Source organism: Capricornis sumatraensis, chromosome 5 (assembly GCF_032405125.1).
Source record: "Capricornis sumatraensis isolate serow.1 chromosome 5, serow.2, whole genome shotgun sequence".
In the NCBI taxonomy this organism is placed as follows: Eukaryota; Metazoa; Chordata; class Mammalia; order Artiodactyla; family Bovidae; genus Capricornis; species Capricornis sumatraensis.
In genome coordinates this window covers 21,559,045-21,575,114 of record NC_091073.1, presented here as the reverse complement: position 1 = coordinate 21,575,114, position 16,070 = coordinate 21,559,045, and the positions used below count along the sequence as shown (strand labels likewise).

The following is a 16,070-nucleotide window of genomic DNA, read 5'->3' as shown; positions in this document are numbered from 1 at the left end:
AAAAAAGAGCTATCTTGGATCACCTTGAATGTGCCTACTGAATGCTGGAAAAAATTACTACACTTGTTGTGTTCATAAAATAAAGAATACTGAGTTTTAAAAACACATTTTTTTTTTCCATTTTAACAAGCATTATACTCCTACAGTAGTATTTACCAGTACAGCTACTCCAAGCAGTAGAAATGCATGAGTGGGGACTATTGATTAGCATGTACTCAAGACATTAAAGAGAGATTTCCATAACAGCAAGTGCTAAAAACCATTCACTGTCTAGTTAATCCTTTTGCTTGATGATCGTTTATCCTGAACCATTACGAGGCAGACAATGAAAGCCCTCTCAACAGGAATCATGACAGACGCCGCCTGAAATGTGTATGCGAGTGTGTTGGTGTACGTCTATGTGTGAGAGCGTGTCTTCAGGTGTGGCTTTAGAATCTGTGGTGATTTTGCGACTATACCAAGAGATGAAGCTGACTGGGCAGAAATCACGTCAGGTTGTTTTCCACGAGCGTTTATTTGCAGTCAGTTGACAAGAGCAGCAGAGTGTAGACACATTCCAGGCAACAGATGGGACCTTCTTCTTGAGGTGACAGCCCTGTCATGTGACCTGGAATTCCTCAGGCCTCAGTCTCACCCTCGCGTTCGTCCTCATCCGGAGGGGAAGTAAGGTGTGTCACTGTGGTAGTTGTAGTCGGGGCACACTTTCTGTACTAGTTTATAATCTGTACTATAAAAGGAAATGTAAATACAGATCACCTTAAAGGGCTTGGAGCAGAGCCAGGACACGTGACTTTGCGTCTGCTCCTGGTAACAGGTTTTTGAAGGGTCATAGTTGCAGAGTGTGTTCTTGGTAGCCTTGTCAACCTTTTCGTACTCAATGCGGCAGTTAAAGGACTTGGAATCTTTGGCATCAATCACGGTTTGTTGTGCCAAGTCGAATTCCACTATTTTCGTAGGGGGTACCAAGCTGACAGATACATTCCCTTGACCAGTGGAATTGTGCCTGAAATAAACGCTAAACGTCCCATTGCCATGATCGACAATTTTCCCAGTTATCAATAGGTTTAGCTTCACTGTTTTGATGTTGGAATGAAAATCACCCCATCCAAACATTTTCTTAAACTTGCCCGTCTTAACAATGGGCCTTCGCTTGGCCCTGGGCCGGGGCTCTTGAAGGTCTGTGGAGTTCCTCAACCAGTCCCAGAGGTCTTGCTCAGAATAAGGTTCTGGGGTGTCATATCGCAGGTCTAAATCTGTATCATTCTCTTTGCCACGAAAAGTCTGTGACAGGAGTCGGCTGATAGACAAGTCTTTGCTGCTTTCTGTCCATATGTGCTTTAGTGTGGATTTGCTGCCTCCTGATTTTAGAAGTTCGGACTTCCCACCGTTTGTTAAATTGGCACATGTGACCTGAAAATGGAACAGAAAAATGGTGTTTACAACCCTGTATCTGAGAACACGTAACACAGATTCAAGCCCTCTTTCAGTGGCTGGGGATTCAAGTACCTTCAGCACGTGGCCAATGCTTATTAAGCTGTGATTGAATATCACTGCTATTTGTATACAACGATGGGAGAGAGGAGGTGGATAAAAACCATTAAACATGACAGAAAGACTATATAAAAACATTGACTTTGAAAAGGGCCACATAACATGAATACAGCAAAGCACCTTAGTGTGATTTATGTTTGGATTACTTCTCAGTGCCATAATCCAACCACTTTTAAAATAAAATTTTACAAAGGATTATGTTACTTTTTTACTTTGAAATCACCATAAGCTTTAAAATGGTAGGATTCTCAGAAATATATCAACTGACATTCTACAGACTTTTGGTAGTCCATGCCACAGTCACATAAGAAAAGTTAGTTTTGCAGGGAGAATCTAGAATATTTTTTTCTGGTCAAAACAAAATAACTTGTTTATGATCACCTATTATTGGCAAGAAACATATTGTATAAGATAATTTTTCCGTTAACAGATTTAAATGTGATCTAGTAAAACAAATGCTAATTGATAAGAGTAGTACAGACCTTTTGATTTTAGAGTTTATTTTGGCCTGTGTATTTGTTTTGTTTCGACGGAATCTAATTGAATGGTCAAACATCCAAATCTGTATTTGCCTAGTTCTATTGTCTTTGTTCTTACTGTAGCCTCTATATTCTTAGTATAAAAGAAAGAAATACATATCCCAGTCTCTCAGATTACACAGATAATCTCCCATTCTTTGGGTGGCAAAAAGAATAAATGCATTTGATAATGGCTTGGCACTTGTATCTCAGCAACAACATAGTCCATCAAGGAGAGAGAGTATGAGATGAATCCATGGTGCACTGGCTCATGAAGCAGTAATGCAACTGTCCTAAAGAAGAAGTAAAAGGGACTTAGAGTGCATTTACCAGCAGAATATAGGGAGTAAAAGAGAAAGAAGAAAAAAAAAAGGAAGTGGCAGGTTTCAAGGGAAAAAAAAATGAATCTATTTAGCAGGATGCTAAGATTCTGACAGCAGAACAACCTCTGATTTTCAGGCAGAATAGAAATTTACATCTAAATTATACTCTCCACAGCTGTAGTAATTATGAGTGCAATCTCTGGAGTCAGACACTCTGAATCCCAATGCAGGCTATGATCCTTCACAGCTGTATGATCTGGGCCAGTTGCTTGACTTGTGTACATTTCTGTATTTCTCTTCCACAGAGTAGAAAAATGATATCCCTTTTCCTCACATGGCTGTTTGAAGACTTAACCTGGACAGTCCATTAAAAACACGGAAGGACAGTACCTGGACACGATGAGTGTTCAGCATCAGTGTTTCTATTATCATCCTCAAACAATTTACCTCTGAATTCCAAAGGTAATATTTTATGTAAATGAATAACAGACAATAGGATCTGAGAGCAAGCATATCTTTATAAGAAAATCTCCCTTTTATTAATACATACCCCAAAACCTAAAGCAAACCATTTAAACACATATATATACATGTATACATATATATATATATAATGCCCAGGTGGCACAGTGGTAAAGAACCTGCCTGCCAGTGCAGGAGTTGTAAGAGGCAGATTTGATCCCTGGGTTGGGAAGATCCCCTGGAGGAGGGCTTGGCAACCCACTCCATTATTCTTGCCTTGAGAAGCCCATGGGCTGAGGAACCTGGATGGGCGGGGGGCAGGCTACAGTCCATAGGGTCACAAAGAGTTGGATATGACTGAAGCGACTAAGAAGGTGAAAGTATTAGTCTCTCAGTAGTTTTCGACTCTTTGCCACCCCATGGACCATAGCACACCCACCAGGCTCTTCTGTCCACGGTATTTCCCAGGCAAGAATACTAGAGTGGGGTTGCCATTTCCTTCTCCAGGGGATTTTCCTGACCCAACAATGGAACCCAGGTTGCCTGTACTGCAGGCAGATTCTTTAACATCTGAGCCACCAGGGAACCCCAAAGTGGCTAAGCACACATATATACACTTTCCAAAGTATTTAGGCTGCTACCACAACCTAAAAACAGACAAACTGAGTAGTTAGCAAAATTCAGATGAATAAAACATGAGCAGAACTTCAGCTATTAAACTGTTCAAGGACCAAATGCAGTGAATTTATTAGCCCTCAATGGTGCGATGTGAAAGGCTTCTAGTGGTGCAGTCAAGAGGCCTCTGCAACGTCTGAGTTTGGGTACAGAATCAAAGTAGGCTATAATCACCAGCACTGCCTTGATATCATTCTCCTTTCCTCTCCCTTTCATTTAGGCTAGGAGAGAAGCAGGCAATGTCTAGGAGAGTTTCAGTCATGAAAAATCAGGAAGGGTCCATGATTCATCTTGCTTTATTAATTCAATAACTAAGTGATTCTGGTAATATTGAGTAAAATAACAGGAATATAAAGGCAAATGAGATGTGGTTCTTTCTTACAAGATGTTCACAATCTAATAGTGAGATCAGTTAAGCAAGGGGTATAGTGATGTGACCAACACAATGTACAATATTCTTAGGGTCAAAGTTAAAAGGTAGAGAATATACAACAGAGGAGATTATACTCAGATCTGGGAGATTTAAAAAAAGGTTTAGGACTTCAACAGATAATGAACAGGCTAAAGAAGCTCTTCTAAGTATAAGGAAGCAAAAGTAAAAAGTTGAATAAGAACATGTCAAATGTAAGAATGGAAAATAGTTCCTTATCTCTGAACTTCAGGGAGAATTGACAGGAAGGATAAACAGAAGTTGCAAGATGTTGGCAGAACACAAAGAAGGTCAGTTCAGGTCAGTTGAGTCCCTCAGTTGTGTCCAACTCTTTGTGACCCCATGAACTGCAGCACGTCAGTCCTCCCTGTCCATCACCAACTCCTGGAGTCCACCCAAACTCATGTCCATTGAGTCGGTGATGCCATCCAACCATCTCATCCTCTGTCATCCCCTTCTCCTCCTGCCTTCAATCTTTCCCAGCATCAGGGTCTTTACCAATGAGTCAGTTCTTCGCATAAGGTGACCAAAGTATTGGAGTTTCAGCTTCAGCATCAGTCCTTCCAATGAACACCCAGGACTGATCTCCTTTAGGATGGACTGGTTGGATCTCCTTGCAGTCCAAGGGACTCTCAAGAGTCTTCTCCAACACCACAGTTCAAAAGCATCAATTCTTTGGCACTCAGCTTTCTTCACAGTCCAACTCTCACATCCATACATGACCACTGGAAAAACCATAGCCTTGACCAGATGGACATTTGTTTACAAAGTAATGTCTCTGCTTTTTAATATGCTGTCTAGGTTGGTCATAACTTTCCTTCCAAGGAGTAAACGTCTTTTAATTTCATGGCTGCAATCACAATCTGCAGAGATTTTGGAGACCCCCAAAAATAAAGTCAGCCACTGTTTCCACTGTTTCCCCATCTATTTGCCATGAAGAGATGGGACCAGATGCCATGATTTTAGTTTTCTGAATGGTGAGCTTTAAGGCAACTTTTTCAATCTCCTCTTACAGTTTCATCATGAGGCTGTTTAGTTCTTCTTCACTTTCTGCCATAAGGGTGGCGTCATCTGCACATCTGAGGTTATTGATATTTCTCTTGGCAATCTTGACTCCATCTTGTGCTTCATCCAGCCCAGCGTTTCTCATGATATACTCTGCATATAAGTTAAATAAGCAGGGTGACAATATACAGCCTTGAGGTATTCCTTTTCCTATTTGGAACCAGTCTGTTGTTCCATGTCCAGTTCTAACTGTTGCTTCCTGACCTGCATACAGATTTCTCAAGAGGCAGGTCAGGTGGTCTAGTATTCCCAGCTCTTTCAGAATTTTCCACAATTTATTGTGATCCACACAGTCAAAGGCTTTGGCATAATCAATAAATCAGAAATAGATGTTTTTCTGGAACTCTCTTGCTTTTTTGACGATCCACTGGATGTTGGTAATTTGATCTCTGGTTCCTCTGCCTTTTCTAAAACCAGCTAGAACATCAGGAACATCACTGTTCACGTATTGCTGAAGCCTGGCTTGGAGAATTTTGAGCATTACTTTACTAGCATGTGAGATGAGTACAATTGTGCAGTAGTTTGCGCATTCTTTGGCATTGCCTTTCTTTGGAATCAGAATGAAAACTGACTTTTTCCAGCCCTCTGGCCACTGCTGTTTTCCAAATTTGCTGGCATATTGAGTGCAGCACTTTCACAGCATCATCTTTCAGGATTTGAAACAGCTCTACTGGAATTCCATCACCTCCACTAGCTTTGTTCATAGTGATGCTTCCTAAGGCCCACTTGACTTCACATTCCAGGATGTCTGTCTCTAGGTGAGTGATCACACCATTGTGATTATCTGGGTCGTGAAGATCTTTTTTGTACAATTCTTCCATGTATCCTTGCCACCTCTTCTTAATACCTTCTGTTTCTGTTAGGTCCATACCATTTCTGTCCTTTATTGAGTCCATCTTTACATGAAAAGTTTCCTTGGTATCTCTAATTTTCTTGAAGAGATCTCTAGTCTTTCCCATTCTATTGTTTTCCTCTATTTCTTTGCAATGATAGATGAGGAAGGCTTTCTTATCTCTCTTTCTTATCTCTTATTGCTGTTCTTTGGAACTCTGGATTCAAGTGGGTTTATCTTTCCTTTTCTCCTTTGCTTTTTGCTTCAAAGAAGGTAGGCTAGGGTCAAATTGTGAAGTTTCTAGGGTCAATTTATAAAGATATTTAAAATTAATCTTATAGATAATGAGGAGTCCTTAAATTTTGTCTTATTTTGCTTTTAATTAGGTCATCCTGGCTCTAAAAGAATCACTGGACATTGAAAGGTAGTTTGGTAGGGAGAAAGCTTGAGGGAATAATTAGTTAAATAACAAATTGTAATACTCCTTTTGAGAAAGTAAATGAGCCTGAACCAAGGCAATGGCAGAGAAAAAGAGAAAGAAAAAAATGGATATAAAAGATATTTCAGGGGCAGGATTAACTTAATTTGATGATATATATTGGCTAAGCAGGAATGTGAAAAAGTTGAGAATTAATGAATTTTCTTGCATCTGTAAGAAATACAAAAGTAACAAGTTAAAAATGTACATAAACACTTGAAAAGAAGTCTCCAGACTTTTAAATTAACTACTAAGGACCTTCTTGAAGCAAGTGTTAGTGGTGGTAAAGAAATGATGTAAGATGAAAAAGAAGTGCAGCTATCTTAATACATCTGCTCCCAGATGCAATCAAGAATTCTTGGCTTTCTCACTCTATTATATTGCTTTACATATGAAGAATTTTCATTTTTGAAACACATAAATGTAAACATAAAATTGAAATAGATTTTGAGCCTTACTGAATAAACAATATATTTTAAAAAACTTAGACTCAGAACACCTGCTATCATTGATTTTACAAACATAAGAGAAGAGTTCCTTTCGAAAAGTCACCTAAAGATCCTTTCACATCAGTATATCAGAATGATGACAGAGGTGGTGAAGACTATGGCATAAAATGAGCCCAAAAGAAAAATCTAACAATTGCTAACTAACTCAATTCCAAAAAGGCAATGCACTGTGAACTTTTTTCTACAAAGAGTCATTTTTTCTATAACCGTGAAAGCACTAAAGATACTTCCTAACTGAATATAATTTTCCAAGTCAAAAGTGGCCACATTTAAATCAGTTCTAATGAAGTGGATGAAACTGGAGCCTATTATATAGAGTGAGGTAAGTCAGAAAGAAAAACACGAATACAGTATATTCATGCATATATATGGAATTTAGAAAGATGGTAATGATGACCCTATATATGAGACAGCAAAAGAGACACAGATATAAAGAACAGATTTTTGGACTCTGGAAGAGGGCGAGGGTGGGATGACTTGAGAGAATAGCATTGAAACATGTATATTACCATAAGTGAAACAGATCACCAGTCCAAGTCTGATGCTCGAAATAGGGCACTCAAAGCCGGCGCACTGGAAGAACCCAGAGGGATGGGATGGGGAGGGAGGTGGGAGGGGGGTTCGGGATGGGGGACACCTGTACACCCGTGGCTGATTCATGTCAATGTATGGTGAAAACCACCACAGTATTGTAAAGTAATTAGCCTCCAATTAAAATAAATTAATTAACTTTTTAAAGTGGCCAATGCCTCAAAAATAAAAATTTTAAGACGTGGCCAACACCCACTCCAAAGGAATTGACCCACTCACTAGTCCGATCATACTATTTCCACAAATTATGTGAGTTGGCTAATTGCTTTAGAAACACTGAGAATCATAAAGACTCTTACCATGTAGGAATATGCATATTAAAGCACATGTTTCTTTTGACAACATTCAAAAATAGGTGCAAAGACAAGGGTCATTTTCTTCAACCCAACAAAGACCAAGCTTGAATCTAACATTAAGGGAGCTTGTCTGGGGCAGGACCTGTTGTGGGGGGCTAGAAATAAAAGAGACTGCTCTTGACTGGTGGGGGTGTAAGCATATAAAGAGTTGAGACACCTCAGTCTAGCTCCTCCTTTATGCCTCTCAGGGCTATGCTCTCACATTGCTTTCTCTAACATCTTTTCATTACAGGCTTATAATCCTAATGTCAATATAGATTATCTTTTAAAATATTGTTGAAAGACATCACTTTTGGAAGAGATACTTCACTAACACTTCAACTATGCTCCTGGCCTTACGAGATTTTATATAAACAGGTCCCTCTTTCACACATACATCTCCAACTAGAGGCACCTCCAGATGGTCTGTGTATCTCTTTTTATAAAAGAGCAATAAGGTGCCTTTTCATTTCTACCAGCCCTCACACTTACTGTTGATCTACCACTGTTCAATATAAATTATCTCAAGATTACTTTGAAAATCATGTATTTATTTCATCAACTGTATGAATATTTAAGCCAAACAAAAATTCTGGATAACCTGATGCTTAAGCAATATCTCTCATCAGTGAATAACTAATCAACAAAACGACCTTGCTCTGTGATTACAACTTCGTTTTGGCAGTTTATGATTTGCTACATTGAATACATGTCACATACTATCAACTGCTATTGGTTAAGGGCATACTATCTTCAGACACTGTAATTATCATTTTACATATGGCACTGCACTTCATTTAAACCACAAACACACACACACTCATTCACTGACTCATACACAATGTTGTTATTTTCAACTTACAGGCAGAGATATGGAAGCTTGAGAAGAACTTGTTCAAGATTACTGCTGGTAAGTGAAAGAGTTACTGCTTATTACTCCACTGGGTATTTCCTTTATTTTTAAAATTATTTTAATCATATACAATTATACATGAATATATGTTTATCAAAGCATTTAAACATTAGAGAATTTATGAAGCAAAATTTAAAAGCCTATTTCATAATCAGCCCTTGCTCCCTTATAATCCCACCTCTCTCTGTAAAGATAAAACCTCAAATTTTTGATGTATATTGTTCCTAAACATTTTCACTATTTTTCATGTATAAATATTTACATCACTAGTGTTGTATTTTATGATTTGCATTTTGTATTTTTTCCAATCAACAATGTCTTTGAGGTGCATAGCTCTTAGTTCATAAAGGTATATCATCTTTATTAAACAGGAAATAGAATTCTAGAATATAAATGTATCATATTTCTATTTGGGGGTTACCTTTTGTGATAGATCCTTAATCATTACATTCTTTCACAGACTTTTTTTTAGCCTTCCTTCCATTGGTTTTGCTGTTCATTATTGCTTCAGATAACTTCATCCCTCTTCTGATTTTCATTTCTATGGTTGTATAGATTTGTGTGATCCTTTTAAAAAGAGTTCACATGAGATAACCTATCTGAGTAGTCTATGCCTAAAAATGTCTTTACTGGCCATAGGCTTACATTGGGCAGAACAGTCATTCATCTTTCAATTCCTTTTGTTCTGTGATTTATTTTTTCTCTCTCTCCAAAAAAGCGAGGATATTTTTCCACTTCAGGTATTGTGATATCTCACAAGGTGAGCTACATGTGCCCATGTTTTCTCCAGACCTTTTCTTAACTAGTTTAGGGAAAAGCATGCAGATATTCACAGCCATGCTAGGCTCTTTTTCAGTGTTCCCAAAAAGGACTGTAACCCCTTTGGGGAATGTTTTTTTCTGTATTATTCCATTTTGTAACTTGAGGAAAGGACTACCTCGCATAGGGTAAGCACTCAATAAATTATATACATGGTTTATATTCTTACTTACATTAGTTTCAATAGGGAGGGTTCATTGATTCTTTAGCCACAACCACGATTTTGGTAGAACACACGGCCCACAGAGGTTTCTCTCTTACAAGTTTAGAGCCTACACTTCACTGACAATTCTCAGAGTGCCTGTATTATATGTGATAAGCCAGAGGAAATGGGTTAGTATTTTAATACATCAAAAATACATCATTTCCTTCTGCTACAAAGCAGCGATCCAGCAGCAGCCACGCTGCATTAACAGTGGAAAAGCAGGGAAAGAACCGCAAGCCTCTCCCCTAGCGTAGTTGTTGCTGGAGGCTGTATTGCACAGAAACTAAGAAAACGGGCTTTGCAGTCAGAGATTGCAGGGCTAAACCCAAAATCTGTTACCAATAACCTGAACCGTCAGATCTTTTTCAACTAGAAAATAGGGATGACAACTCACTCACTGGGTTTTTGTGAAGATAGATGATTTTATATGCAGCAGAAATAAAAATAGGGGAAACAGTATGAGTTCAACACTTGAGAGCTAACACGCTGAGGTAGGTTATGAAATTCCAAAGAAAAGGAAAACAAGGCTTTCAGAATGCACCCTGCTATTATAACTCCGTCTTCTCACTGGAGACATTACATTTGCTCAAGTGGGCCAAACAAACTGTGATGGAAATGAGTATCACTGCAACATCCCTGGGGTCATCTTTAGCAGTAGGTGGTGGGAGGAGATCACACTGATTCTGTATGTTACAATTTAGTGCTGGCAAATGTAAGCAATAATTTATCTTTAGCATAACATTAAGAGAAGATATATTGATCAGCCTGGACATTCCACATCACCCTTAAAAACTAGAAACATGGTACGTTTCTATGAGTTTGAAAAAGTGGCTAAGAATTTTAGGCATGTTATTCCATGAGTTTTCATGATTCCATGCAGGATGGTTCACTTTTAACATAGGACACCAACAAGTCCCTTCAAATAATTGTGTCGGAGACTGGATCTAAGTCATGGGTCATTGAGCACCTCGCAAGTTTGTGTAACTATGAAAATTAGTTTTCCTTTTGATTTTTCCCCCTTTAGGTACTCTCATGAAAATTATCTTGGAAATGTTTTTGTTTCTTTACTTGCAAGGGGAAAAGCATGCCTTGAGAAGAGCCATGAACTATTGTTTCTGCTGCTGAGAAACAGAATTTTTCATCTGACAAAAATATTGTCTCTTCCCTTCTGCACACTTTATGTAGATACACATATAAGTTTTGACATATAGACACATTAACATTGATGAGAAATTAAAAATTATATTCTCTATAACCCTACTTAACCCATTCTCTCAAAACTTAATTGCAGATTACCTTACCCAGCTTTGCACTGCAAAAGTTACTTCTTTGTTTAGTATTTTACAATATGTCCATTTAAAATGTATAAGGAATATCCCATGTGAGGAACCCTGGGTACCTAGTCATAATAATAAACAAAACATTTAAAATAACATGTTGAAAAGCTATTTCTTGGCTGAAACAAAGCCACTTCAGTGTTATTTTCTCATTATCTATAAAGAGGTTTTAATTTATCAGTAAATCTAGCTGTCTTTAAAGAAAAGACAAATATTGCATACGTAGGAATAATTGTGTTAAATCCAAGGTCTTTCGATCTGAACTGGAGGCTAATGTGAGTGATTGTCCATAATAAGTCATGTAACATGCAGGTTTTAGGATGTTTCTAGCTTCTTAAAGTCAAACAAGGTACAGACCTCTCTAAAATGGACCAAATGAGGAAAGACTGACTCACATTTCAATGCCATTTCCAGTGACCTATACATACATATGTTTCCAAATACAGTACTGGTATTTGAGAACACACCGAGTAGTAATCATAGTTCACTTTATCCAACTGAAGCTCAAAATCCTGAGGAAATAATCACTTTGATGTTTTGAGACAATATTCTACTTAACACCCTTTGATTATCCAGAGGTTGATCTGAAAATCTTCTAATAGACAGAGGAAGAAGCCATTATATAAAGAAAGCGATAGAGACTAGTTACAGTGGAATATCATCCTGGTACCATTTAGATCCAAATTTACTCCAGGATTATTCTAGGGCCTCTTTCTTATCAGACTCCAGCACATGAACACTGCTCAGAGCTTCCCAAGTACCGAGTGGACAAGGCAGAAAGACAACTGAGAAATACAAAAGGGCACACAGATCCTAGAAATAAAGTCCCTGCACACTCCTGTAAAAGCCCTGTAAGCTGGAAATCCCCAACTTCCTGAAGTGGAATCCACTGAGAACAGAGAAGACCAACAGAGAGAATTGACCCCTCACTCTTTTATCACAGGATGGTGATGCTGGAGTTTGAGTTAGGTAAAAGCTTTCGACACTGAGTAAATATGTATCTTTAGATCATGCCTTGGGCACAGCAAGATGTGGGAAAGAGTATCCAGCCCACAGCCACAGGCCCCGCAATGGCACTTGGGTGTAGCTCAGGGAGGACCCAACTCACGGACTGAGGGAACTTCAAGCTTTCTCACTATGTCTATGACAAAACAATTCCCCTGAAAGGTCTTAAACCAATCTGTCCTTTTCTAAAGTCCCTCTGGTGAGAAGATCAGCATCGAGTCTTTGGTCATTGTTTCTGCCAGGTAAGACTCTTAGCACTTGGGAAAAGCAGATCTCTTATTTAATTACAGCCAGTATGGGAATCAGATGCACCAGGAGCCTGGGCTATATTTTACTTTGGTCTATTCCCAGCTTCTCAAAGTACAGCATGTGGCATTTCACCTCCAAGAGCCAAGTGCTGAGGGAAAGGGATGCTTAGGCAAAGAGATCTCACACACAAGGGAAAAGATGGCCTCTGGGTTTAGGTGTTGTGCCTTTAAAGTTGATCAGATGTAAAACTGAATGATATGCCTAGATTCCCAAAGGAAAAGGACTTGGCTCTTTTTGTTACCAAGGGAATTAAGTGAACAGTTTCACTAAATCAAAGAAGGATGCTCACCCAGATTGTGTTACAGGAGGAGACGAGATGGGTCATGGAGAGAACAGAGCAAACAGAGTCCCAAGAGGCTGAGGATGCTGTAAGAGAAGTCACAATAGGAAGGCTGGATGCCAAGTGTGTATGCAAGGAGAGCTCTGAGATCCCCTTGACCTTTAATGTACTTTAAAACGATTTGTCACAGCATTAGTGTGAACTGCTGTGAACACTGTGGACAGAGGGAATCACAGGAGAATTGAAAGAAAGACAGACTGTTAGAGTAGAATATCCTCTCTCCCCTTTTCCCGATTGTGTCACACTCAAACGTCCAGATTCCAAGAGGGAGTTTAATTATCCTTTTCCAAAGAGCTGGGTAACACTCCAGATGCCACTAGAGGGCGCAGCTAGGACATCTGACAGCTGTCTCTATTCCTGGTGCTGAAGTCAAGCAGAATTGTGTCCCTAAGGGTCGCAGACCTCTTTGAAGAAAGATGAGCCAGGAAACTTCATGGTACCTGCTGACTGACACAGACCCTGGGATCTACCTCTTCTGCGAGCTGCAGAGACTAGGAGGGAATAACTCCCTCCTAGTCTTTGCTAGGAGTTCTTTGCTCGAAGAACTACTACCGAAGTCATCACCAACTAAAGAAGCTGTTGTGAGCCTTTGATTCCCCATAGAGGGTATGCTCGGTGTTAAGGTATTTATATTTATTTATTGGAAAAGAAGACTCTTGAGAGTCCCTTGGACTGCAAGGAGATCCAATCAGTCCATCCTAAAGGAAATCAGTCTTGAATATTCATTGGAAGGACTGATGTTGAAGCTGAAGCTCGAATACTTTGGCCACTGGATGTGAAGAACTGACGCTTTGGAAAAGACCCTGATGCTAGGAAAGATTGAAGGTGGGAGGAGAAGGGGACAACAGAGGATGAGATGGTTGGATGGCATCACCAACTCAATGGACATGAGTTTGAGTAAACTCCAGGTGTTGGTGATGGACAGGGAGGCCTGGAGTGCTTCAGTCCATGGAGTTGCAAAGAGTTGAACACCACTGAGCAACTGAACTGAACTGATTGGATAAGAGTCTAGGTCAATGCCACATATTTCTACATCTCTAGCTCCATTTTTGGCTTCTCTTCACTTTGTTCTCAGAGTTCAGATCACATCAGACATTTTCTGTTTATGTGTTCTCTTTCTTCCAACTTCAGGGCTCAGATGGTAAAGAATCTGCCTGAGATGCAGGAGATTCAGGTTCAACTCCTGCGTTGGGAATATATCCTGGAGAAGAAAATAGCAACCTACTCCAGTATTCTTGCCTGGAGAATCCCCATGGACAGAGGAGCCTGGCAGGCTATAGTCCATGGAGTCACAAAGAGTTGCACACAACTGAGCAACCATATCGACATCTCTTCCAACGTTAGGACCCTTGCAAAGGCTGCTTGTCCATCCTGGAATCCTTTCCATCCCCTCCCATTTGCGTAGCTAACTCTTAGTTATCCTTTGTGCTGTGCAAGTTGTTTCAGTCATGTCCAACTCTTTGCGACACCGCAGACTGTAGCCCATCAGGCTCCTCTGTCCATGAGATTCTCCAGGCAAGAATACTGGAGTGAGTTGCCATTTCCTACTCCAGGGGATCTTCCCAACCCAGGAATCAAACCCGAGTGTCTTATGTTCCCTGCATCAGCAGGTGGATTCTTTACCACCAGTGCCACCTGGGAAGCCCTTGACCTCCTCTAGTCCAATCTAAACTCCGTTTCTACAGGAATGGTTGATCCTTTCATAGCACCTTGTCCTATTTGTTCATAAAAGTAATACTATTGTCTATATCCATACCTATAGCCATCTGTCTATCTATATATCCATACCTATATCCATACATCTATCTTCTTTCTCTCAACTGTCATCTCCATGAGGTTGGGATTGGTTATTCAATACCTTTGTCATTGTTACTGCAGTTCATACAATCCCAGGTTCCAAGTAGGTGCTCTACAACTATCAGCTGCATGAATAAATGCCTGTTTGAATGGAGTGCCTACCTACACATGATGCTATTCCTTCACAGATGAGCTTACCTCATGAGCAGATAAACAGCTCATTTTCTGACATAGATAAATGTGTTTGTATTGTAAGCCTTCATGGAGGCTTTGTGTAATTCTGTAAACATCTACAGTGATGCAAGGAAAAAGGTGATATTTTTCTAAGAAAATACAAGTGAATGGATGCTACAGGTTATTATAATCAGTCAGGACTGTCACATCAAAAATCTCCAAATAAATGTGAGTTTTATTTAAGTCAAAGTGAAAAGTGAATAAGAGCAAAACGCCTATATGAACATAACTGTGTTTTAGAAGTTTTACAAATATCAGAAAAGCTTAATGAAACAATGAGTGTGGTCTCTTGAATGGCAGGAAAGCGAGTGCCATCTTCTGGATTTTTTTTCTTGAATTTCCAGAAATTTGATGTTAAGACAGAAATGAAAGAAAATGCTGATCGGATGCTAAATGCAGAAGTTCCTTCACCAAGAGTCAGCCAAACTTTCTGGGGGCATTTTCTCTGCAGTATTTGAGTGGCCACTTGTATTGACAAACAATAATTGCTTTGAAACAGGCAGTTAGGCATGTGTTAGTCTATTTCTTTACGTAAATGTCCACTTGCTTGGAAAATGCAGTGGGGTTTTATAAATGTGAAACAATATAACCAGTTTCATGGATGTGTTTGCAAAGGTTCAAATTGAGCCACAAAAATATTCATTAACAGTGCAAAGTAAACTGTTATTAAAAATAGGAATCTTAAAGACATTTTTGGCTTTAGAGTTGACAGAGTATAAATACAGTATGACTTATGACGCTTTTGCTTTTTGTCTGTGTCACTAAAATCCATGACTGTTGAGAGAATCACAAAATATCTGAAGTCGAAAGGGACCTTGAAAATCATTTCACGACTTTGGTAGCTGAGTCTTACAGAGCAGATGCAACTCACCTAAAGTTCCCAAGGTGGTTAGGGGCAGAGTTAAAACTATAGGTAAGGTTTCCTAGTATTCAGCCCACTCTTCTTGAGTTCCATAGCTTCCTTTTATTGAGAGCTGATACCTTATGTCTTCTCAGTGTTTACCAAAACTGGAACCAGGGTGTCAACTGCAAAGTATGGAACTGGCTTATCTCTGCTCTTAATTTTGTGGAAGGAGATCTGCCATCATTTGCTAATCCTAAAAAAAAGAGGCAGTAACCCAGTGCATCTCAACTACAGCTTGGTGTCTCCTGGATTGACTAAGTGCATGAACCTAGGCTCAGACCTTCTAAGACTTGAGTCTGAACAGTGACTATTCTGAGGAGAGAGGGAATCAAAACGAGGAGACTGTTGTCATAGGTTTTCAGTTAAGCAAATGATAACACAAAGGGAATCATTCTTTAGTCTCTGAAAGAAACAGTGTGTTATATTTGTTTTCCAGGA

The 16,070-nt window shown here is 39.4% G+C and overlaps 1 protein-coding gene across 1 annotated transcript in view; it reads right to left on the bottom strand.

Annotated features, from left to right (window-relative positions):
* Nucleotides 1-648: 648 nt before the first annotated feature.
* NXPH1 (neurexophilin 1) overlaps nucleotides 649-16,070 on the bottom strand; it is a 49,432-nt gene continuing 34,010 nt past the window's right edge. Inside the window, exons 3-4 of the mRNA XM_068973168.1 lie at nucleotides 1,609-1,632; nucleotides 649-1,444 (exon numbers count right to left, since the gene is read on the bottom strand). Coding sequence (XP_068829269.1) covers nucleotides 649-1,444; nucleotides 1,609-1,632 — 820 coding nt within the window. The remainder of the gene's footprint in view (nucleotides 1,445-1,608; nucleotides 1,633-16,070) is intronic.